The sequence below is a fragment of the Xiphias gladius genome, chromosome 17, assembly GCF_016859285.1.
Source record: "Xiphias gladius isolate SHS-SW01 ecotype Sanya breed wild chromosome 17, ASM1685928v1, whole genome shotgun sequence".
In the NCBI taxonomy this organism is placed as follows: domain Eukaryota; kingdom Metazoa; phylum Chordata; class Actinopteri; order Istiophoriformes; family Xiphiidae; genus Xiphias; species Xiphias gladius.
The window spans coordinates 7,919,232-7,941,855 of NC_053416.1; the positions used below are offsets into that span (position 1 = coordinate 7,919,232).

General features: G+C 42.3%; 2 protein-coding genes across 11 annotated transcripts in view; one reads left to right on the top strand and one right to left on the bottom strand.

Moving 5' to 3' along the window:
* Positions 1-389: 389 nt before the first annotated feature.
* LOC120802958 (serine-rich and transmembrane domain-containing protein 1) lies at positions 390-10,269 on the top strand. Of its 2 annotated transcripts, none has more exons than XM_040151166.1 (2): positions 390-488; positions 9,465-10,269. In XM_040151166.1, exon 2 carries the CDS (start codon positions 9,470-9,472, stop codon positions 9,809-9,811), a length of 342 nt encoding a protein of 113 aa, XP_040007100.1. In that variant the 5' UTR covers positions 390-488; positions 9,465-9,469; the 3' UTR covers positions 9,812-10,269. The 2 variants fall into 2 exon arrangements, with proteins under 2 accessions (XP_040007100.1, XP_040007101.1); XM_040151167.1 differs by lacking the exon at positions 390-488 and adding an exon at positions 3,882-3,949.
* Positions 10,270-12,497: 2,228 nt separating this feature from the next.
* Positions 12,498-22,624, bottom strand: part of nbeaa (neurobeachin a) — a 100,382-nt gene continuing 90,255 nt past the window's right edge. For all 9 annotated transcript variants that reach the window (XM_040150227.1, XM_040150224.1, XM_040150228.1 and 6 more), the window contains 15 exons: positions 22,413-22,528; positions 21,080-21,192; positions 20,633-20,773; positions 20,400-20,519; positions 19,639-19,791; positions 19,332-19,496; positions 18,818-18,907; positions 17,848-18,040; positions 16,760-16,831; positions 16,435-16,590; positions 15,861-16,031; positions 15,588-15,689; positions 14,899-15,095; positions 14,565-14,716; positions 12,498-14,230 (listed from right to left, as the gene is read on the bottom strand). In XM_040150227.1, coding sequence (XP_040006161.1) covers positions 14,140-14,230; positions 14,565-14,716; positions 14,899-15,095; positions 15,588-15,689; positions 15,861-16,031; positions 16,435-16,590; positions 16,760-16,831; positions 17,848-18,040; positions 18,818-18,907; positions 19,332-19,496; positions 19,639-19,791; positions 20,400-20,519; positions 20,633-20,773; positions 21,080-21,192; positions 22,413-22,528 — 2,032 coding nt within the window. In that variant the 3' untranslated portion in view covers positions 12,498-14,139. The remainder of the gene's footprint in view (positions 14,231-14,564; positions 14,717-14,898; positions 15,096-15,587; positions 15,690-15,860; positions 16,032-16,434; positions 16,591-16,759; positions 16,832-17,847; positions 18,041-18,817; positions 18,908-19,331; positions 19,497-19,638; positions 19,792-20,399; positions 20,520-20,632; positions 20,774-21,079; positions 21,193-22,412; positions 22,529-22,624) is intronic.

Sequence of the window (22,624 nt, forward strand, 5' to 3'; positions counted from 1 at the left end):
ATGTGATCAGTATCGAAAGGTGACGAGCAGCAGACAGAAAAACTGGGAGGGTGGAGACAGAGGGGATGGGATTGGAGCGAGCACTAGTCCCTCTCTTCTTTCCTCTTTACCACTTCTCAAGTATAAAAAAAAAAAACCCACTAGTATCATTCATCAGGTACAGCCTCTCAATTACAGGCCCTGTGTATGCATGTTCCCTTTTGAAATGTGAGCCCATTCATAGAGAGGGTCCACGTCTGTCTACTCCTGCTGTAGAGCCTGTGTTGTGTGTCTGAGTGGGTGCGGGTCACACTGAATGACAGAAAGAGAGAGAAAAAAGAGAAAGAGAGAGAGAGAGAGACCGGGAGAGAGAGAGAGCGGACAGGCTCATAAAGAAGATCTCAGGGGCAACAGATCTGGTTTGCTCGGCTGACAGACAAAACACAACGGGATGGATTTCTGCATGACATGAACACGAGCAGGGGACAGCTCCCTCACACATAAAAAAGGTCTGTAACTATTTCTTCTTGCAGCAATTTCATGTATGCGGCTTTTTATGAGATCTTTCCAAATTGTTTTTAAGAGGGAGACAGAGCAGGGACGGTGTTAATCAGATCTGTGAGAAGGGGATTCCTGCTGAATACAGAAAGGCATTGATCACCCCAAATTTGTCAGTCTCTTTTCAGCAGCCAGAAACTTTATTCAGTGAATTATCACTGCCTGCAGAGCAGTAGTGAGAAAATAAACGAGGGAGAGCGATGGAAAGGAAGACAAACAGTAAAACGGAAGATGAAGTAATAAAATTAAGGAAGCGAAAGATATAAATGTTCTAAGATCTTGTCATCAGTTGAGCTGTAGCATCCAGTAAACAAGGTTAATGGTAGGGGGGAAGAATTCACGTATACTTTCATTCAGCAACTTGGGAAATGACTGGGCTTCCAATGTGGCAGTTGAGAAAAAGAGGGAGGGAGAGAGAGATGAGTGGAGCAATTGTATCCCCAGGCTGAGAGAAAAAGGAAGAGGACATAAAAGTCTTCTTTCAAGGCAATAAGGACAAGAGCAGGGTTTGTTTGTGCTTAAAATCATGTGTGGCTCATCCCTTCCCGTCGTAATAACTACGAGTGAAAAGGAGCTGCACACAGACACAGCGGCAGTATCAAATTTATTGGCAACTGCGCTCAAAAGTATCAGGAGTAATTAACAGATATGAGAACGAGGTGTAAAAATACACTTCGCCGCAGGGTTGAACTAACAGGCACACACACAAACACTCAGACATCAAAGCAAAAGAGCTCATTATCCACTCTGGCCACTGACCAAAAACCCTTCCGTTACTTCCTATTCATAATGATCACTCTTTCTCAATGTCTGCTCGGGTTGTTTTGAACTCATGTTACCTTTGTGTCAGTTATAATTAAGCCTTTTGCAGTATCTTTGAGATCTCGTTCCAGTTTTAGCCTTTTGAAATTCTTACTTCCATGCGCCGAATATCTGACAAAATCAGATAACAGTTGAACAGTGGTGCTGGACCCCTGGCGTAGCTTCGAGTGCAATCAGGTGTGCTGTGACATTTTGTCATTCAAATGTAAAGGCGATGAATAAAAACATTAGTTTATTGTTCTGTAGACTCATTCAAATTCCACCTCTTGTCCTAAAATTTGGAGACTTGTCTTACATTGATAAGCTTATTACTTGTAAATATATTTGTACACTTTTAAGGGGCGTAATTTAAACACTGAAACAACACTGGAGAGAAATAGGTTGTTAAAAAAAAAGAAGGAAAATGGTTGAGAACTTTTGACAAATACTGAAAAATCACCTTCTTCATACTTTCATCATTCCTGCATATCTCTGACCCCTACGTGGGTTATCTGTGGTATTTGGATTTGGGTCTGCAGAGGCGATTTTGGAATTCATGGAGTTAAGCCTCGGGTCTGTTTTTAGCTGATCTGGCTCAGAATATGACATATTTAAAATGTTTGAAATTCAGGCTACTTTTATCTCCTGGCAATCTGCTGTTTGAGCTGAAATCGTACGTGTGTGTATGTGCATACACTGTGTGGAAATCTTTGGTCTTTTTACATACGGGCATGCGTGTGAATGAATACCCCTGGTATTTCTGCTACTGGCTCAGCTTGTCTTTGTTTGTTTAGGCATGTGGTATGAATGGAGTATGCACACACACACATACACACACACACACACACACACACACACACACACACACACGCATGCATGCACACACGCACAAACACACACACACACAAAGAATATGTCCCAAATGCCATGACATTTTGCCACACATGGATCTTGTCCATTATTCATGAAGTGAAGAGCTAATACCAGAACTGAACAGACAAGAAGTCTGGGTTTTGCTAATATTTGCATAGGCTGCATGCATGGACTGTAAAAATTCCAGTAATAGCCAGGGCTATTTTCTCTCATCAAAAGAGGACTCAAGGTTTAATTAGAAAAAGTAGAGAGGTTATGGCCGTCTGTGTTCGGCCCTGAACGGACAAACTATTGTGAATATAAAAAAGTCTTATGCAAAAGTTATACGTTTTACCGATAAAAACATAAAATCAATACTCACATGAATCTTCTTCTGTTTTATTAATATATGTAACAAAATAGGACTCCAATAGTACTGGATAAAACATTTAGATAAAACATATCGTGCAAAATATACATAGAACAGTGACAGTGAAAAGATTATAATGAGATGATGGGAAAATGAAGGAGGGTGGAGGTGAGAAAGTGGAGCAGACGAAGCTACACGGCACAGGATGAGATTTTTAGAGGAGTGACTTGCGGAGACTGTGCAACTCAAGAAGGAGTTTGATCAGGACAAAAGGGAGCTTTGGAAGTCAAGGTTTACTGTCTTTAGATACAGACTGATGGTGGACAAACTATGCTCAAGCCACGACTGAGTAAGCAATGGTGGAGCAGAGACAGAAGACACCCATGGAACTCATGAGGTGAAATTTGCTCAAGGAAGCCAGATTTGCAGAGCGTGCCGTACAGCTAACCAGGGCTACACAGAATATTTTAAAAGTTCTTGACAGAGCGGAGAGGGCAATGCTGACATTGAAAACGCTGAAATACATAATCAGAAAAAAAGTCATAGCTGACAGTGAAAAAGAACAGCCCTTCTTCAAGAAACCATTGATGTGCTTTAGGCTCAGAGCTTCGGGAAGAAACAGGAGAATGAGGAGGCAGACAGGCAAAGCAGTTTCAAAATACCTGGGCTCCACACGGACCTGACTGGGAGTGAGGAGCAGCAACGTCGTCTATGTTAAGTTGTTAAAGAAAGACAGAGATGTAAATCAAGTCAAGCAAATGCAAGTCAAAAACCTCAGGCTCTGATGATGCCCAGACTCAATGAATGGCGCTTACTCTTGAAGACCAGTCAGGCCATTGTCCCTTGCCTCTGAAAGGAGCAGCAGAGAAGCCATTCGTCTTTCCAAAGGACCTTATCTCCTCAGAGGGGAGTGCAGGTGCCGCTGAGAAGTCTAAGCAAGACCTCTTTCCTCTGTGAGATTGAGAATGAGAGCAAAAAGAGCCAGCCGCAGCTGTACATTATCTCAATTCAACCTTAAAGGTGCTGTATGTAAGTATTTGCAATGAGTCCATAGCCAGCGTTAGCATCAACAGCTGTTTACTTACCACTCCAGAAGAAACATTTGCAAATTCAGTATTAAACGTCATTCCTTTACTCACCAAAGGCTGTCTCCAGCGGCTGAAATCAACGCCCATGTTAACTCGATTCGCTATTTCTATTGCTTCTTTTCTTCAGCTGAAGTTAGCATGCTAACCAGCTAGCCCCGGCCCGTCCCATCTCGTAGTACTACCTTCCAGTAGTGAGTCACTGTAGCGTCCGGTCTGCCCTCAGTTCAGCATGAGGGGATGAAGAAGTGCCGTGTAAAGGAATGAAGTCTGATGCTGAACTCACAACGTTTCTTCTAGACTGGTAAGTAAACAGCTGTCAGTGCTAACGTTGGCTATGCAGCGATAGCAAAAACATACATATAGTGCCTTTAAAAAACTGCAGCAAGCTGATAAAAACAATGCTGGGTATCTTTTTTTTTTTTTTTTTTGAGGTGTCAAAGAGGATCTGAGGCCTCTAAGAACCAAAACAGAAGATTAGAGTTAAGCAAAAGCTGAAATTAAGCAAGGCTCTTGTTACAGAGACTCAAGAACAAATGAGATTACAACTCAGTGGGAGAGAGCTAAAAATGAGGCACACATTATTCTCCCAGTCTCAGAAAAGAAATGCTGTTAAACTCGGGCTCAGAGAAGAATTTGTGCCTCCTGGGAAACCGAGAGGCACAAATTGTTCTCCCGGTTTCAGAAAAGAAATGCTGTTAAACTCGGGCTCAGAGAAGAATTTGTGCCTCCTGGGAGCCGAGAGGCACAAATTGTTCTCCCGGTTTCAGAAGAGAAGTGCTGTTAAACCCGGGCTCAGCTGACCAAAGAACTGGACAAAGTCAGGCCAGTCTTAGGGATGCGGAGTGAAGCAGCATGGAGTCTAAGGATAAACTGGATGGGTACTTAGCAAAGGCATGATGGCATGGTTGGTTGAACACCTCAAGAACAAACTGCCAAAAATGACATCCTGGAGAAAAATAAAACCCAGATAAAGCAAATTCAGAGGAAAAACAGGGAGACAAAGATCATTCAAAGAATATCTTGACACTGAAAATTTAGTTTTTGCCTCCCTCTGGGGGTTTAACTTCTCACCTTGCTACAGTGATGTAGAAGTGTACTCCAGGGTGTGTCAGTACCTCCTGACATTACTGTTGGGTGTGGTCACAGGTACAACGAAGAAAACTTTTGATGGGCGCTGGGCGTGGTGAGAGGTGGAACAGACTTGAAACTTTCAACAGAAGAGAGGGCAGCGAAACACATTTTTTTCCTGGTGCCTGGCGTTAAGTTACAGTTTAAGACGGAGGCAGACAAGAGGGACCGTCATGGCAGGATATCGGCACTGATGTCCCGATTGGATTCGATTTTGATTCAAAAAGTCCAGAGTCGATCCATTTTGATTCATTTTGATTTTTGATGATTCAGTTACATCAGATAAATACCAATGTTGTTTAAGTGCTTCTCAGAATCTATCCTGGGAACTTTAATTTCTTTTTCATTCAACATGTGAGCAACACTGTTGTTTCTTTGAATATAAAATTGTGTAAAGTGCACATTATAGGCTAAACTATAAACACATTTCCCAGTTATAAAACTGTGGAAGAAGGATTTATTTTTCCTGGCAAATGCAAAATGACTAAACATGATAAATCAATATTTTTTTAGGTCTACATGTGTAAAACAGTTGAGCAAGAGTCAATGAAATCCTGCACAACTTCTAAGGGCCTCATCATTATGCATATTTAAAAAAAATAAATGCTATCCCATACAGCTATTGTTTCTCATGACAAGACAATAGCCTGATATATGCAGACAGCTGGTTAAATTGTGTTAGCTACCTAGCAAGGACAGACTGAATAAAATGGAATCCACACACTGTTCACTCGACTTTCACAGCCTCAAATCTTGTAGCCAGAGATAATATCACCTCCACAAACACAGGCCGAGAGCTCAGATCAGTGTGAAGAGCCTTTTTTCAGTATGTCCTCTACTAGATGTGATCTCTAGAGTGGCCACAAGATAACCAGAGTCAGCTAACCATCCTGAGTCATGGCAGTCACGTAAACTGTGGCAGGTCCGCACAGGGTATAACTGTTCATGTTACAGTTTACGAGACCATCGTGACTCAAGGCGGACCATACATACAGCAATCATCTATGTGACTTTTTAACTTAAAAGAACCTCTTTGAACACACTGTAATAACTTGATTTGTACAAAGTAAACATTTTACACATCATGCAGCCCTAAATGAACCACTTACAACAAGTAATAACTGCATATACAAAACATTTCGTGCAGCTGTACTTGTTTACTGAGAAAAGACGTAAATGCAAAGATTGAGTTTAGGATTATAAGAGTTGATTTTGGATAAATCAAATAAAAATCACAATTAATCAGAAAATGCTTTTTGTATCCAGCCCTAGAGAGTGGACATGCGGCTGTGTTGCCCGGCAGGAAACACAGAGTGCAGAAGATTGCTGACCTTTTAGAGACGAGAATAAAATATTCAAATCGTTTATGTAATTTTCCTCAATAAAGACGTATCATTTTCCCAATTAGCCCTTGGTGTGTTCGGCATTACACTTACGACTACTCCTAAGGAAAATAACCGCTGGTATTTATGTATTATAAGTAGGTGAGTGTGTGTCTGCATGTGTATATCTGACCTCTTCAGCCTCGGCGGGATTGCACGGCCTGCCCTCTTAAAGTAGATTAGCTTGAAAAAGAACTGAATGCACTGTGTTGCCTGGATACAAAAAGCATCATTAAGCACAATTATCAGCCACTTCAGCTCGCATTGAACAAGCTTCATCGCAAAACAACATATCATTAACGAGAGCAACCTATCCGGAGCAGAGCAGAGTAGGAGGGAAAGGTAAGAGAAGGACAGTGGATAAGACGAGGAAAAGGTGGCAGAATAGAGGAGTAGAAGAAATTAAAGCAGAGAGATGTAGACTGAGTGAGACGGTGGGGGGAGAAAGAGACAATATAAGTTAACAAAAGCGGCAAGAAAGCTTTCGATTGGGCTGGGATGACCACTGGGAGTATTTGATGAAAAAAAAACAGAGTTGGGGCAAGAGAGCATGCAATTGCAGAATAGAGTGCAGCCTAACTCATCCCTCCCCATTATGCTGTGTATCTCCCTGAAGGTAGAGTGGGCTGTAAATTAAAGTGAGCAGAGATCTTGTCAACTGTGCCGTTCACAGAGAGACAAACGGAGGGAAGGGGAGAGGAAATAAAAGGGAGTGAATAAGTGGAAAAGAAAGGAGTTTGGGGACAGAATGGCTGGCTTAAACTTCAAAAGAGGTATTACACAATAGGAGATTTAGAAAAGTTTTGTAACAGCATTGACAAGTGTCACAGACTCAGAATGACACTCAGTAGAGCGCATACCTCCGCCAAGGCCACGCAATCCTACATTTCTGTCTAGCTCGTATAGTAGCAAAATAAAAGGAAAAAGGAAGCAGTCTGATGACATGAATGTGGTATTTGTCGTAAAACATAGTAAGTACAACTCTATGTGTAATGTGGATTCAGCATTTTCTCCCACCAGATTCAGGATATTATCTGGATCCGCACCAGATTGTACAAACACATCCATGTCAACATCATAAATATGTCTGATTTTTTTTATACATCAAGAGCCATACATTATTTCCTCAGAAACCGACGAAAATTTGTGGAAAAACGCCCTGTCTCGCAATGTTAAGGAAAGTGATTAAAAAAAACCTGCCTGGATCCACCCCTTTAATCGAATCTGCCCCAAAATGTAATGGGTTCTTCCTTGGCCCGTACCCCATCCCTCCACCAAGGTTGGTGCAAATCAGTTCCTGTCGACAAACAAACAAACAAACCGACAACAAACAGTAAATCCCTGAAATAGCCTAATTCTTCGGGTGTCGAAATGCTACAAAAATTAGCTCAAATTGTAACAAACCGCCCAAGTTGATTTTTACGCCAAAAGCCCAAATGTAGCCCAAAACCAGCCCAACCTGGCCACACACATCAGCTCTCTGAGAACTGAACTAAGCTCAGAATACCCTCAGCTGAATTTTTTTCCCAGTGGCGCAGACACTACAGTCTCTACTGTCACTGTCACAAATTACAGTAAAACTACAAAGTGTCCAAACTTTGAAGCGGGTGTCTTTCTAATATGCATTTAGCATTTTCTAAACCTAAACTTCACGCTGTACCGTCCTGTTCTTCACAAGTGTACCGGAAAATGGCCTGTTAAACTCCTCAGGAGCCACACATGCAGCGACTGCGTCTCAAAAGCTCATGGAGAAGGTAATAATGAATATAGTTTACTCCACTTCCCTGAATATAATGCAAGTGGCCAGGCACACACATGGTGCACTGTGAAATGCATAACCATGAAGTGGAGACGAAGGAGCTGGCAGATAAAAAAGAAATGAGCACACACCGCTGTGAGACCAAGAGTGTGTGTGCTGACCTCTTGCTTTCATTCTGGTCATGGTCAATTATTCCTCCCTTTGAAGTGTCTTTCTCTGCTGTCATAGATCAAGTGGAGACACAAGGCCGGCCCAACCGAATTACAAAACAGCCTCGCTCTCCCTTTTCCGTCTGTCTCTAACCGACAAAAAAGAATTGCGAACGTCCCTGCAAGACAACGCTCAGGCACATCGTCTAGACAGTTTTGTGCCGTGCAGTGATCTGCAGTGGAACATTATTGGCAGCATTAATATACAGCGGAGGAGGGTTGGCTCTCAGCTGTCTTTATGAAAGCTGATTATGAGGAGTTTAATTTCATCAGATAGGGATGCCTTCATTTCTGAGCAGACACAGCCCCAGGAACCTGGGCCTGGCGGGCATTCAGTGAGACAAGCACTCCCCCTGCTGATACTCTTCATTACAGACTGGTCAGCTTAGTGGCTTCAACGGAACAAGCTCCCTGACTTCCCAGTAAACTACTGTTTATAACGGCCACGTCAAAGTCAAATTTGATGACCACACCAGACCAGCATCCTTTGGATTTTTTGTATCTTTTGTGACTGAACAGAAAATTCACCCGAACACAATTTAGGTTTTCTCATTGCACTAACTCATAGTGATCAATTAACAATTCTGTACCCCCGCCTCCAAGAACCATATCCTGTTTATAGCAAAATATACTTTTTTATGCTTTGTCTATGAATATATTGAGATAGTATATTACAATTTTATGTGCATTTCATATAGATGTCACACATTATAACATAATCCAACATGTTGATTGACGTCTTTTCTCTACTGCAAATATCTTTTCCCAAGTTATTCATCAGGTTATAATCTCTTTAGCCCTAGTCCTTAGTGTTTTCAGACATGTATTTTACAGTTAAATGCCAGATGGGTAAAGTTAACCATCTACGGCAAGGCAATAAAAGATTTTTTGTCAATAATAGTTGAGTGTTTGTCAAGTCAATTTGGTGATTCTTTTAATTTTCCTGAGCTCTCCATCTGGTGCTCCAAGAGGGCTACAGAAATTATTATTATTTGCATGTATTATTTGACGGAAGTCTTTTCTGTATCTGGAGCTCTGGCAGTAAATCGTCGGCTTTGAATCTGAATTGCCGAAGTGCTCTCTGTCTTCCTTTTAATCTAAGCCAAGGCTGTGTTGGGGTTATCTAAGGATGGGGTTGAAAGCCCATGTCAGCGAGCATCTGCCAGGCTGAAGTGTCCTGGATGGAGAAACTAAATCCTTAGCAGCTCCAGCAGGCAAAAGAGAATTTCTCCAACAGGTCGTTTAAATAACGGATGTTGAAGTTAACTGTGTTGGTGTTTCACAATTGATCTCACTCATCTTTCTCTCTCTCTACTACAAATCAATGCGGAACTTCAGCCAGGATGTCTGGGATGGACGTCCCATTGGTGGACCACAATGAGACTGGAATCTCTCCAATAGACAATGGGACCTTCCTCCGTTTCTCCCCAACCTCTGCGTCTACGTCAGCAGCCGCCTCATCACCAGGGCGACCGGGCAACGTTTATGTTTACGTGTGGCTCTTCCTCGGCCTGCTTGTATTCTTGCTGACACTGCTCATCATCTCCCTCCACAGGCTGAAGAACATCATCTCCTCCTCCTCCTCTGTCCCCGACTGCAGCAGCGAGGGAGGGAGCTCCTTCACCAACATGGAGATCTGTAGCATCTCGTCTCAGAGGTCCACCATCTCCTCACTGTCCACCTGAGGAGGGGAGATGGGAGGGAGCAAATCCAGACATATACGTATGTCCATGTGCATAATTTGCTCCTGCATGCATGCTTACATGCAAACAACAGGCAGGCATGTACCCACATAAAGACACGGAGGGTCCAACTCCTCCTCACTGCGACATACAAACACAAAAACACGTCACCAGCTGCAAAAGAGCTGACAGCGTGGCTTTACTCTCCATGCATGCGCATTTTATTCCCACGGGTCCTGTGAGTCAGGTGCACCCATGCGATTTGCTATGGCACCGGGGAAAGATAGCTCACAATGTGATGAAGAGGTCTTCAGGGGTGGGTGTGACTGAACCCCTCTGAGCCTTATTTCAACGATTAAGACAAATGAACCTGAAAAATTGCCTTCCCTCTGCAGGAAAATGCACAAGAGGGAACTATTATCCTCCGTCCACCTTTTTGTAAAAGTCATTTCCTGTACTGTACCTGTCATATTTACTGTAGAACAAATAACATTGTTTTGAATTGAAGTTTTGCGCAGCATGTCTCATAATATCTGTAGACTACACCACAAAATCAGCATTAAAATAATATTAAAGCTCATCACTTTGTACAGAAATGCATGCTTTATGTCTCGGTTGTTCGAAAAGGCTTTGGAATGATGTTACTTCTTTTGTTTATTTATTTATTTTGCCAAACAAAGGGTAAGATACCTTGAAAAGTGTGTACATGCCCAATGGGTTCATGACTCCCCAGGTTCTGTGAAAAGAGGTTGCACAAAGGAGATGGTGGACGTGGTGCTGTGGATGTGAAGGGGAGAAAGAAATGGCAGCCTCTCGGACAGACCAGGTCAGAAGCGGCAGAAACTACAAGATGAAATTCCGCTCTTGAAGGACAGGTCTACCAGCATAACGGATTACCCCCTCTTGCTTGTCAGCTTGCATGGCCTCTGATCGCGGTCTCCATTGCGGCCGAAGAACGGCAGCTCTGTGCAGCTGTCAGCCTTGTGTGCATTCCCGGGCCGAAGCTACAGTTTCCGCTCAAAATACATCGTTTTTTTTAAAACAAAAATACACCACACATTCAGAACAGATTACATGAAAAAGTTTCATTCGTCTTTGTCACATTTTTTTCACCAAAGGTAAATAATGATCCAAAACACTGAAGGCTCGGTGATGGTGGCCACAAACCGCAGGAGGAGTCAGATCCGTCACTGTTCTCACATTGATCTGTGCTTTTCAGGTTTATGGTACCGTATCAACCAAACTCTTGTATATCTGCTGGAAAGGTTTAGTTACAAAAGCTTTAGGAGCTGGCACATGTACTCAAAAGTCGTATTTATTAAAAAACACTCTCTCTGGTCCATGTTTAAGTGTTTAAGTTTAAGTTCAACACTTTTGTTTATAATTTGGATCATAAATGATATATTTCATGGCTGTGTTAAGGAGGATTATTGTAGTATAATCACTAGACTGTAAACACATTGTTAATACGTGATAGATTGTAAATACATTGAATTTAAATTTTAGCTAAGTTTTAGTTAAAACTGAGCCTTAAGTGATATCTAATCAGTTATCCAATCTATACTGACCAAAAAGTAAAAGCACCAAGTTAAAGTAAATGAATGAAATCTCAAATGCACGCAAGGAACATAGGGACTTTTTCTAGTTTCATGATGACATCCATTCAGTTAGACGGCATGTTTACGGTGTTATCACTAACAACTGGTTCCTTATTTCAGCTGAGGATGAATCTGCAAGCGAAACCCAGTCGCAAGAGGTTATTATGTCCAGAGCCTTTCGGTTTAAGGTAGTACAAAAGATGTAAGTTTGAAATAATTGCTAAAACGTTTGTTTTCAAGTTAACCAAGCTGTCAAATCATTGTTTTAGTGTGATGATGTTTAAAAAAATACTGCCGATTAACCTTTCCTGATTATGTTACTTTGCCAGTTGAATTAGAGCTCTTATTTTCAGTGTCAGCCCTGTAAACACAGAGACGTTATTCAATGAAAATACCAAGTAGATTAAACTTCTTTTCATTTCCAATTTACGTGACCTGTGTCTTAATACTTACATGGATACTTTACCTTACCTTGCAGGACTGTATACCTTGTGGCTGCAAATCTATCTTTGGTTCATGGGCTAATGAATGCCATTAATGATTTCTTCCACTCTTGCACACGGAACATGCTGTATGCTCTTTTTTAATACTTGTAGAAACTCCCAGCACCTGAGTACGAAAAAACAGGAACAGCAACAATTAACCAAATTCACATATGGAAAAGGAAAGCAAGTTCTTTAAGAAGCTCCACGGGAGTAGATTTGTGTTATTTGCTTCGGCTGTGTCATGGATTTCAGTTAAGCGGGAGACAATGCGGGACCGGACTCTGCAGATGGAAAAAACACCAAGCCGGGGCTGGAAATGGAAACTGGAAATTTGATGAAACTAGCATTTGTGCTGCAGAATGAGTGACAGTGGCAGTAAACGTCTGAAACGTACAGCAAATCACAGCAATGCAGGTAGTTAAGCAACGGAGTCAGTTGCACTTAGAGTGCAAGATATTATCTCAAGAGTCTCTTGAAATCATCTTGGGAGGAAAGATTCCTCTAAGGGTGGTGTCTCATAAATGCTACGATAAGACGTCCCTGATGCCTCACTCTCTCCGTGCAGCGCTGGGATAAAGAATACGTGACCAATGAAAAGTCAAGTCATCAAATTCTTTGCATATTTTATTTTTCTTATCATGATTTTTTTTTTTCAACTCACACATGTCATATTTTACATCTTTGCAATAAAACATGAATACAATAGTTTTAAGGGTTTCATAGATCCAAAAATATTTAACCTTTTTTTGGATACGTAAGTTGAACCTGTCGATAGAGTATGTGCATGTGCGCATTTGATCAAGATGGCTTCACACATACAGTACATCTCACATTTCATCCCCTCTCCTCCCTCCTTCCCACCTCTATCAGCTACAGAATCATGATATTGCTTACAACTGTGAGGTTGTAAAACTTAATAATCACACATGAGCTCAACGTTTTAAATACAAACATCAATGCACAAATAATCCCGTAGGGAAAATGGACCTAAACAAAATGGCAGCCGACCAGAAAGAACCAAGCTAATAAATAATGACATGTGATTGGTGCAAAGTGCAAATACAAAACAAACTTTTACATTGATTTGATTCTCTTTTTTTAAATAATCAACAAATGTGGGTAAGTGAAGGTTTCCTTTGCGTTTTCAGTCTTATTCAGCTGATTAAGTCTCCCACCAAGCCTGAACCAAGACTATATGTACATATTTGACAAAACAATCACCAAATATACAAAGGAAATCATGTCAGTCTTGTGGTTTTCATCAGTGGTGGCACTGGCAAGACCTCTTTATCATTACCATCTCCGGCAAAACAATCACCATCCTTGACACTGCCGTTATTACTATCAGTCTTGTCAACATTACAATAATTATTACACAATATTTTACAGCAAGTCATTAATAAATTAAAGGTGATAAGCGCAGTTTGTGTAGTGAAAGAACAAGTGTAGACTCTGAAGGAAGCAGAGCCTTATTTACATAAAAATCAGACTTAACCCTGCTGTGGGTGAAGGAAACAAAGAAAAAAAGGAAGAAAATTAACATTAGAAAATAAAATAAAAACTTATAAACTCAAATAAAAAATAAAAAATAAAAATGAAATACCGCAGGCAATTTGTCAAGGGTGAATTTAAGATCAAGCCAATAGCACCGGTTTTTGAATAGTGGGTGGGGCTGGTTCATTTCTGACCATTTGTACTCAGCTTAGACACATTGAAGGAGTCTTAATTCATAGTCCACCCAAATAATTCCTCTACTGAACTCCCCTCAAAGGAAAAGTATAGAACAAAAATTTTAAAGAAAGAAAAAGGAAAGTGAAAACAAAACTTAGGTTCACATGTCTGTGAAGCATTAAAGCGTACCAGGAACAGCAACTGCACCAGTCCTGTGAGTGGTACGGGTATGATCGACCTCTACAAGGTCTGCTTGACTTGCTCTTTTTCCCCATTCTGCAGTCTATTTTATTAGCAGGTTTTGATGTGTATCTTCGGGGTATTATGTGTCTGTGGTTACACACGTGTGTGTACTTACACGTGTGCACAGAGGAAGTCGGTTTCCAGCAGCGCTACCGCATCCTCAAATCAAGCAAACTTCTCAACGGAATAGAGCCTAAGGTCCCGTACTTGTTTTTCCTTCCTCTCAGTACCTGTAGTTTCCCCACGTTGCCGATACACAGCAGAATGCATCATTTCCTTTCCCCTCTTGTTCCTCTCTCCTCTCCACATCCGCCTCTTCCTCAAGCTGTCCACCTCAGTACCTGTTCTGGTGCTCGTAGTGCCAGCGGTTGAAGTCTATGTTGAACGCCACAATGCTGCCGGAAGCCATGCCAGTGATCAGAGTCCTGAGAGTAGAGCACACAGAATGTCACATCTATAAACCAAATTATACGCATTCTCTGTAAAAATACTTTTTTTTTTTTTTTGGGTTGCAGGGCACCAAACAGTTTACTCATTGTACGATTCCCTAGGCCTGGGACATCATCTGGAGTTTGGGTAAAATAACTGCCTCATTACTGATCATTAAGTATTCTCTGCTGTCCCCTTGGAGGTGACCCAGTTTTCCCAACAACAGTCTCCCTTAAGAAAACACAGCACTGAATTTGGCTGCCTTCTTACAAACGGTCCCACTGTCCGCTTCTACTTCTGCCCGTCCCAGTGGCGCCCTGTCCGCCTTACCTCTGGTCATGGGAGAGGTCCATGGCACGGATGCCGGCATCACAGCCTGGGTAGATGTAAAGCTGTTTGAAGTCGCATGCCTGCCACACCTCCACGACTCCGTTATCACCTCCTGTCACCAAGTTCTGTCCATCGCTGCTCAACAGGATTGCCTGGAGAGGGGAGGACAAGAAGAGAAAGAGAGGTTGAAAGAGGCTCGAAGGCTCCAGCGTGTTGGCCAACAGTATACTGAGTTGTTTTTGAGTAAATAAGGAAAGTATTCATGCAGAAATACACAGCAAAAATGAATATTACATTATGCTGACATACACAGAATCAACTCTATCAGCCATACCCGTGTGGAATCGTTGACCTCCATTTGCGCCAGTAGTTTTCCATTTATGCTGAAGTTGCAGAAGCGGCCTCTCTCGTAGTAGATGATGCAGTGGCCCTCGCTGGACACTGAGATGAGGCGGGGCCGCTGGCACAGCTCTGGCCCCTCCAGGGCCCTAAGCAGGTCCCCTGTGATGGTGTGGACCAGGCACGGGCCCTCTGAGGAGAAAATCATCATCATAAAGCTTTGGTGATGGTGAAGTTAATCTAAACGTCATGAGGTCTGTTATCAGTGTATTTGTCTGGAAAAAATACCACCCCAACCTCTAAAATTAATTCAGACAACAAACTTCCGGGACACAGTAGAAGAAATTTCCAGGACAATCTCCATGTTGATGTTTTATGTTGATGTGTGTCAGCAAAGGAGCGCAGCTTTTCTTGAATCTAATGTAGTCTACTGGAAATGTCCGGAGCAAAGGGCTTTCCAGCCATGCCAGACCACAATAAGAGAAACCACATTTGTCCACTGGCTTTGTGAGGCTACTGTACTGGTACAGCCATGTTAAATGCATCTGAGGTTAAAATATTTTAATATTTCATACCATTTTTTTTTACTGATATTCCATATTCACTATGTAAATAATTTAATAAATCTCAATGTCAAACTGAAATCTCTCCTCGGCACAGACAGACATGTGAAGACACACGAACCTTTAGCTCCGCTGATGACCAATCCCAGCTCTGCACAGACAGATACACACACCACCTCGTGGTCGTGTCCTGTCAGTACTGCCCTGGGAGCAGGATAGTCGCCTGGAAGAGAAAACACAGTGAGAGACAGGTCACGACCAGCCTCCGCTTAGAGGCTTCCCACTCCCGTAGAGCTGTAGTGTTTTCTGAAGTCATTCCTGAGCTAGGAACGTGCTCGTGCACACGGGGAGAGACGCACAGGTGGGCAAACATTCCCACCATGCCAGCACTCACTGTTATTAGGGTTGTCCCCTATGATGTGGTGTCGTCCACTCCAGTACCACAGAAGAAGAGTGGCATCTCTGGAGCCTGACACGATGTAGCAGTCTCCTCCGATGTAGGACTCTGACCTAGCCAGACACGTCACCACGTCCCAGTGGCCAAAAACTATCTGGGTCAGCTTTCCTGTGGAGAGGAAGGAGGAAGACGGCAGAGTCTGTGTGTGCCCTCTACTTATACCTTTGAAGGCCAGGGTTTCTTAACGCCCGGGATAATAAAACACTTCAAGATGGCGGGCTCAACAAGCAGGTGAGTGACTAGTGTGTCACCTGTTTAAATCTCTGGGCTAATAAATACAGCGATGCAAATTTTAAAAAAAGAGCTCTCCAGATCTCCCCCTGATCAATAAATCTCAATAAAATGCAAATGCATAAGTCTACATGATCCACATTTGAAGTGGGAACTCTGACAGACACGCAAATCGCAGCTTTACTAAGAAGTTAAAAAAAAAAAAAAAACATCTAACAGCTAAGAATAAATTTCTACTTTACATAATGCAGACATGTCTTATAAATAATACAAAACCTACCAGTTTCAGTGGAGTAAACACGGAAGCTCTTGTCCCAGAAGCCGCAGACCAGGATGTAGCGGTTGTCGGCAGTAACCACAAAACAGTGTGTGTTGATTTGGATGCTCTGGTCCACCAGGTCAGTGATCTGACGCTTGTTCACGCCCGAGTTGTTTGCTGCATGGGCGAACAGACGCAATACCGTTAACAAGCTGCGTAACGAACCCTTCTGACCTTTTCGGACAATTAATCACTCGGGTCAGCGTGTGGAAGTTCTCAGTATTATCTTAAGTGCCAGAGATGTATAACCAGCAGAAATCTGCCGTGGATGGTTTTGGGCACTGACCTATGAGCGGGTCCATCTCAATGGGTAGATGGTGAGCCTGTTCCAGGGAGTATCCTGGAGCTCCACGGAGGCCTGAAGGGATGTGGCGGGTCAAACATTACAGACAGTCATACGTACACATATGGCGGTGAAGGGTAAATGCTAAACTACTTCCTCTCATATGATCAACTGGCCAAATGCTTTGTGATTAAATCTCTGATGAAGGCTTATGTTAAAAAAATAGGTGCCTGATGCAGTAATCAATGACAAAGCTCAGTTGAACTACCCTCCATAATGACTTTACCATAGTTAATTACACCTAGCCTGCTGTTCTAATGAGGCAATCAATGAGGATAATTGAGGCTTTAATTGAGAAATATTTTTATGTCAACATATAGGGTGTGGATAAAACCAGAGTAACAACTAATATAACAGAATCCAATACAACAAAACCAAAAACTGTGGGCTGAATAACTACCAATGAAACGAACTAACGTCTCACTGAGTTCATAAGCATTACAGGCTTCCATTAGTTAGTCTTAAAGTATGCCAATTACAAATTGCCAATTACAATTTCTCGAATCCCAAAGTCATGTCTTTAAAATGCATTTGTCCGACCAGTCATCGAGAGAAAAAAAAAAATAAGTTATTCCATTTGTAGAAAGAGAAAAGCAGCGAATCTTTACATTTGAGAAGCTGGAAGCAAACACCACCACAGCAAGTGAGAGCAGCGAGTGTTTGGCATTCGTCCTTGATAAATGACCTAAACGACTAACTGATTATTAAAGTTGCCGCTGCTGCTTGACATATATCGATCAACTGACCAATCGTTTCAGCGCCACCTCGAACTCTGTATTTTACTGCATTATCAATGGATAGTAGCAGTATTGTTTCCGAAGAGTGTTCAAAACCTAGTCACATTGTCTCCTAAATAGAAGAAACCACCGGTGTAGTGTTTGTAATATACTGTGGAATGAATCTAAAAACACACACAATTAACAAAACTTTATATTGTTAAGACGATATAATGTCATGTCCTTTGTATTGCCATAGAAACCAACTGCCCACACGCATTCTACACACCAGTTCCCCTCAATACGAGCACTCACCGACTGTGTTGTGCCAGCGGTTGACGGCAAAAAGCCGGCTACACGTGACAGTGACAGCTGCTGGTATGCTGAGGTGGGGGAGTGTGTTCGCTGCGACGTGTGTGACAGGGGAGTTGGAGGGGAACTTGAGCACCATGATGACATCCTGCTGCATCTGATCCTTAAACATCAGAGGGCTCTGGGGAAGGAAACACTGGTGAGACAGACAGAGAAAGAGAGAGGGGGAGGAAGAGAGAAGGGCAGAGCGAGGAGGGAAGGTCGGGAGGAGAGGGGAGGATGGGGGGAATGGAGACGGAGGAAGAGGGAGAGACAGAACAGATGGGACAGAGGGAGGGAAGGGAAAAGGTATATTAGTGGGGGCACAGGGTCAGAGCAGGTACACACACTGAGGGTGGCTCTAGGCTCAGGAGAGGAAATGGAGGCACTGGTTGGTCTGGGTTCAGGACTGACAGGTTTGGGTGGACATGGATGGCTCTGATGCGGAGACACTGAGGCCTCGTGCTGCTGAGGGTAGCAGGGAGGACAGAGAGGCTAGCACCAGGGCTGGACTTGCTTTGAAACAACATCATTACAAACACTTGTATGTAATATAATTTCTCAAATCCATTCACCTTGATAACGAAAGCCATTGATATCAGTGGACTATGTAGATTAATATTAATTAATAAGTGGTGTAAAGTGCTAAAATGCGTTGACAAATATGAAAGCTCAGTATCTGCACATAAAAACACTTAAACCTGTATATAAAAAAAAAAAACATTGGAAAAAAACTCTTCCCTTTCCCAAAGTTGTCTCAGTTACAACCTCTCAATAGAATTACACCGACGGAAGAAAATGCAAGTAGATCTCTGTATTTCAGTATCTCTGCAGCCTGGGTCTGAGATGTGAGCACGGCATTTACAGAGTACGACTGTGAAACTCGAAACTGAAGTAACATCTGCTTGGGAGGGGGACAAGGTTTTTTTCTCACCAGGTGCATGGCGGAGGAGCGAGGTGGGTGCGGCTCTATCAGCAGCTGGGAGGGGATCTGACCGCAGAGCTGAATCTGCGTCTCAATGACCTACAGTCGGAGAGAGACAGACACGATGTTAACATGGGAGAGGAAGAGGAAGGTTACACACTTACAGAGAGACATAAACACAAGATTTGGAAAGCCAGTATGTTCCCCCTTGACTTTCATTTCTTTACTTTCCCTCAACATGCATGTTTTTCTGTTGTGTATGCTTCCTGAACTACATGCATATACTTTATGTATTCATTCCTATGAAGAACTACTAAAAAACAAAACAATTTTCTAAGCCATGACGAGTATTTATCTAGTAACTATTTATCTCTCTTTAATCGTTAAACATCAGTCTGATGCTGCTACATGATCTTGAGGAAATCTCGCTATTGTGCCATGGAAATGAGGGGAGATTCCTGCACTGTAATAATCCATTTGTGAGGCGAACAAGAGTCTTCTGGTGAATGTGTTGGAAACCAACCTCACGTTGCGCAGCATCTAAATTGTCCAGGCCGACCGCTCCCTCATAGGACAAGAAGTTGAACACGTTGAGAGCTCGGACTGCCTCTGGCCCCCGCTGCTTGTAGCCAAATATTAGATCGATCCACTGGTGAAGCTGGCACGACACAAACTCGCTCTCCAACGCCTGGTCATGAGCGGAGAGAGGAAGAAAGATGTCCAGATTATGTCCAAAGTCTCTCCGGTGGATTTTAAAGAATTCACTTTTTTCTGAAAGACTTTTCTTTTAGCTTTTTATATTCTAGAAAAGACTTTTCTGTGTCTCTCACCATCCGGTTAATGCGCACAAAGTCTTCGGGTTTCTTGGCCCAGGCAGGAAGCTCCACGTCACACACAGGGACTCCGTCATCACGCATCCCGAGCTCATACTCATTACTGTTGACAAACATCTCGGGCAAATAGTAGAACTCTGGGATCAGCTCCTAATGAACACAACAGATTCACATTGTTTATTTCAACGAAATTATTGCTTTCCTATTATTGATTTTACAAAGTTTGTGACGATATAAAAGATGTCAACTGTGATTAAAAGTCTATCAAAGCTGACGCATACACACACAAGCTCTTTCCAGTGATAAACTCCATTCCAAGCTCAGAAAAAAGTTATTTTAGTTACTTTAGAGAACTGGTTCTGAACTGAACACTCCTAGTACATATGCACTGAAGAGAACCAAAACCAAAGATCTCTTTTTTGTTTGTTTTGAAGCAAAATAGTTGCCTTATGTCATGGCTTTGTACGAAAATCTGACACAAGTTGAAATCCAGAGCTTTAGACATTGTGTCGCTCTTCAAGGACAGTTACTGACACTGCAACGCTGAAATTAAAACTAGAATAACTAGCAGCACTATGTGGTGAAACACTAAAACACTTTAAACCTATTTAGCTAAAAAACGCACGAGTGTTTGGTGTTTTTGTGTTTTCAGTTATCTGCCTTGGTACTGACTAATTCCAGACAGATTCTATTGTTTTCCAACAATCTTAACCAGTCACTTCCGTAGGTTGTTCCTTCAGCCCATCAGGAACAGTTACCTTGACATCAGCCGTGTCCCTTTGGCAGTTCCTCCACGAGCGGCCGATGCCAGAGAAGGATCTTTCTGGGTGGTCAAACTTGCTATCGTTGGCGTTGAGGAAGAATGTGGTGAAAGGTTCCTACGGGCACAAGAATAGACAAAATTCATTTCCAAAGAAGCCTCGGGTGCCCGGCGTGTGTTCAAATAGCTGCTGAGGGTTAGAGTCCGAGAGTGTCTTAACTAGGTACTCACTATTCTGAGCATCCACATCAGTGTTGAATGAGCAGTGGAGTATAGGGTCGTGTAGTGGTGAGGCGGCGTGCTGTCGTCGTCCCATGTCTCGTAGCGTTCAGCATAAAATGCCGCTCGCTTGGGATTCAGCGCACCGATTGGCTGGGAGTGACCGGAGAGAAATAACTGACTTACGTCAACACTTATGAAAGAAACTGTAAGTGCCGTTTTCTTCTTTTCCTTTCAGAGAGCATTTCATACATCATTCTTTAAAATGGTCAGTGTTTGGTCATTAAAACTAACAAGCTGATGTCCATTTTGATTCTCTGTAGGAGGAGGGAATGTATTTTCCTGCTAAACCTCGAAACAGTATGTGAGAGGTACAACATGACTTGTATTTAACCATTTTTGGCTTTCTAGTATTGACTTAGAAGCGCATGTACAATTCAATGGAAACAGGGCTCTAACCTTGGAGAGGTCTCTGAAGTTGCCAGGTAGAGTGAGATCCAGCTCCTCTGAATCATAGTTGGTCAAGACCCAGGGGAAGATAGGGTACTGGTTCAGATCATTATAGGTCCTCCCTGCAGGAAGAAAAGGTGAACGGGAGAGGTCAAAACCGACAAAGCGGATGTATAGATACACCATTATTCCACTTTAGTTGATCTCATACTGTGACGACATGTTTGGTTTTGGTCTGTTGCGGTGTTAGTCTTGTTATAACCTATATGGCATCAATACACGGCGTGTTTACTTGGCATAACAGTTTATTACAACATCGCTTTGAGTTTGACATGATCAGATTACATACTATAACGTGGTTACCCAAACCGTGAAAAATCTGTGATTTACAGCACCATCGCAGCTAATTTTCAGGCTTAAAAACTCCTCCGTCTGACTTCTGAGCAAATATGAGGTGCCAGGCTGTATGTTAGCGGGATAAAAGACGATCCAACACGGAGACGCATAAAAGTGCACGGTGTTGACAAACTGCTACGTGTCAGCAAGCATATGCAAAGGCTTTTGTACAAAGTTTTCACTAGCTTCCATTTATCTAGATGCGTATTAGAAACTCATTCTGCATCTCCATTACATACAGTACATCGATATACTGTAACATAAGGTTTTACTGAGAGATATTTTAGAATATCTATAAATAAATTGAAATGTTCCAGCAGATAAAGGACTTAAAAATAACAAATGCGTACCCGCAGTAATTCTTTTCAATTCATTACTTACATTACTTTTTCCGTTGTCATTGTGGCTGCATTTATTCATATATTTTTGTATGTACACATATTTACATATCTCCAGTGTGACCTGTAAATATGTATACATATTTACAGGTCACACTGGAGACAAACAGCAGCTGCACTGGTAATGTAACTGACAAAGGTTTATCTTACTCAAATCCCCCAGGTTCTTTATCTGGTCTTCTCAATTAATTCTCCTTATGCATTGGCTTCTTTATTTATGCACATGGAGAAAAATACAAACATGGCGAGTCTGCAATTTCTGGCTGTGCAGTTATTTTGGAACAACATAGCACAACATGAACTGTCAAGAGCAACAAAATAAGGTCATATTAGTAAAATTGTCACAGCATATAATCTACGAAATGTCAGTGTGTCAGCAGAAAGTGAGAAAATGAGGAAGCATCCTGTCAAGTAATTCAAATGTATGGTCTGAGAAAAGGAAGACGAGATTGGGCAGGGCTGTGTGTTCGACTTCTAACGGGTTCATGTATTATTTAGACGCTAAGATTCACTATAAAAGTGAACTATTACCGAAAAGTGGACTTCACCTGCAATAGTGTTGAGGAACATGAGGTACTCAAAGTTGGAGATCTCTCTCCTCTGCCAGCGCTGCGTCATGTTGGACGACTTAAAGAGCTGACGAGGGGTAGCCAAGGAAATCCGCCTGGGACACACACACACACACACACACACACACACACACACACACACACACACACACACACACACACACACACACACACACACACACACACACACA

Bases quoted from the DNA above. Each gene is read 5' to 3' on its own strand.
- LOC120802958 (XM_040151166.1), top strand. From the start codon at position 9,470: ATGTCTGGGATGGACGTCCCATTGGTGGACCACAATGAGACTGGAATC.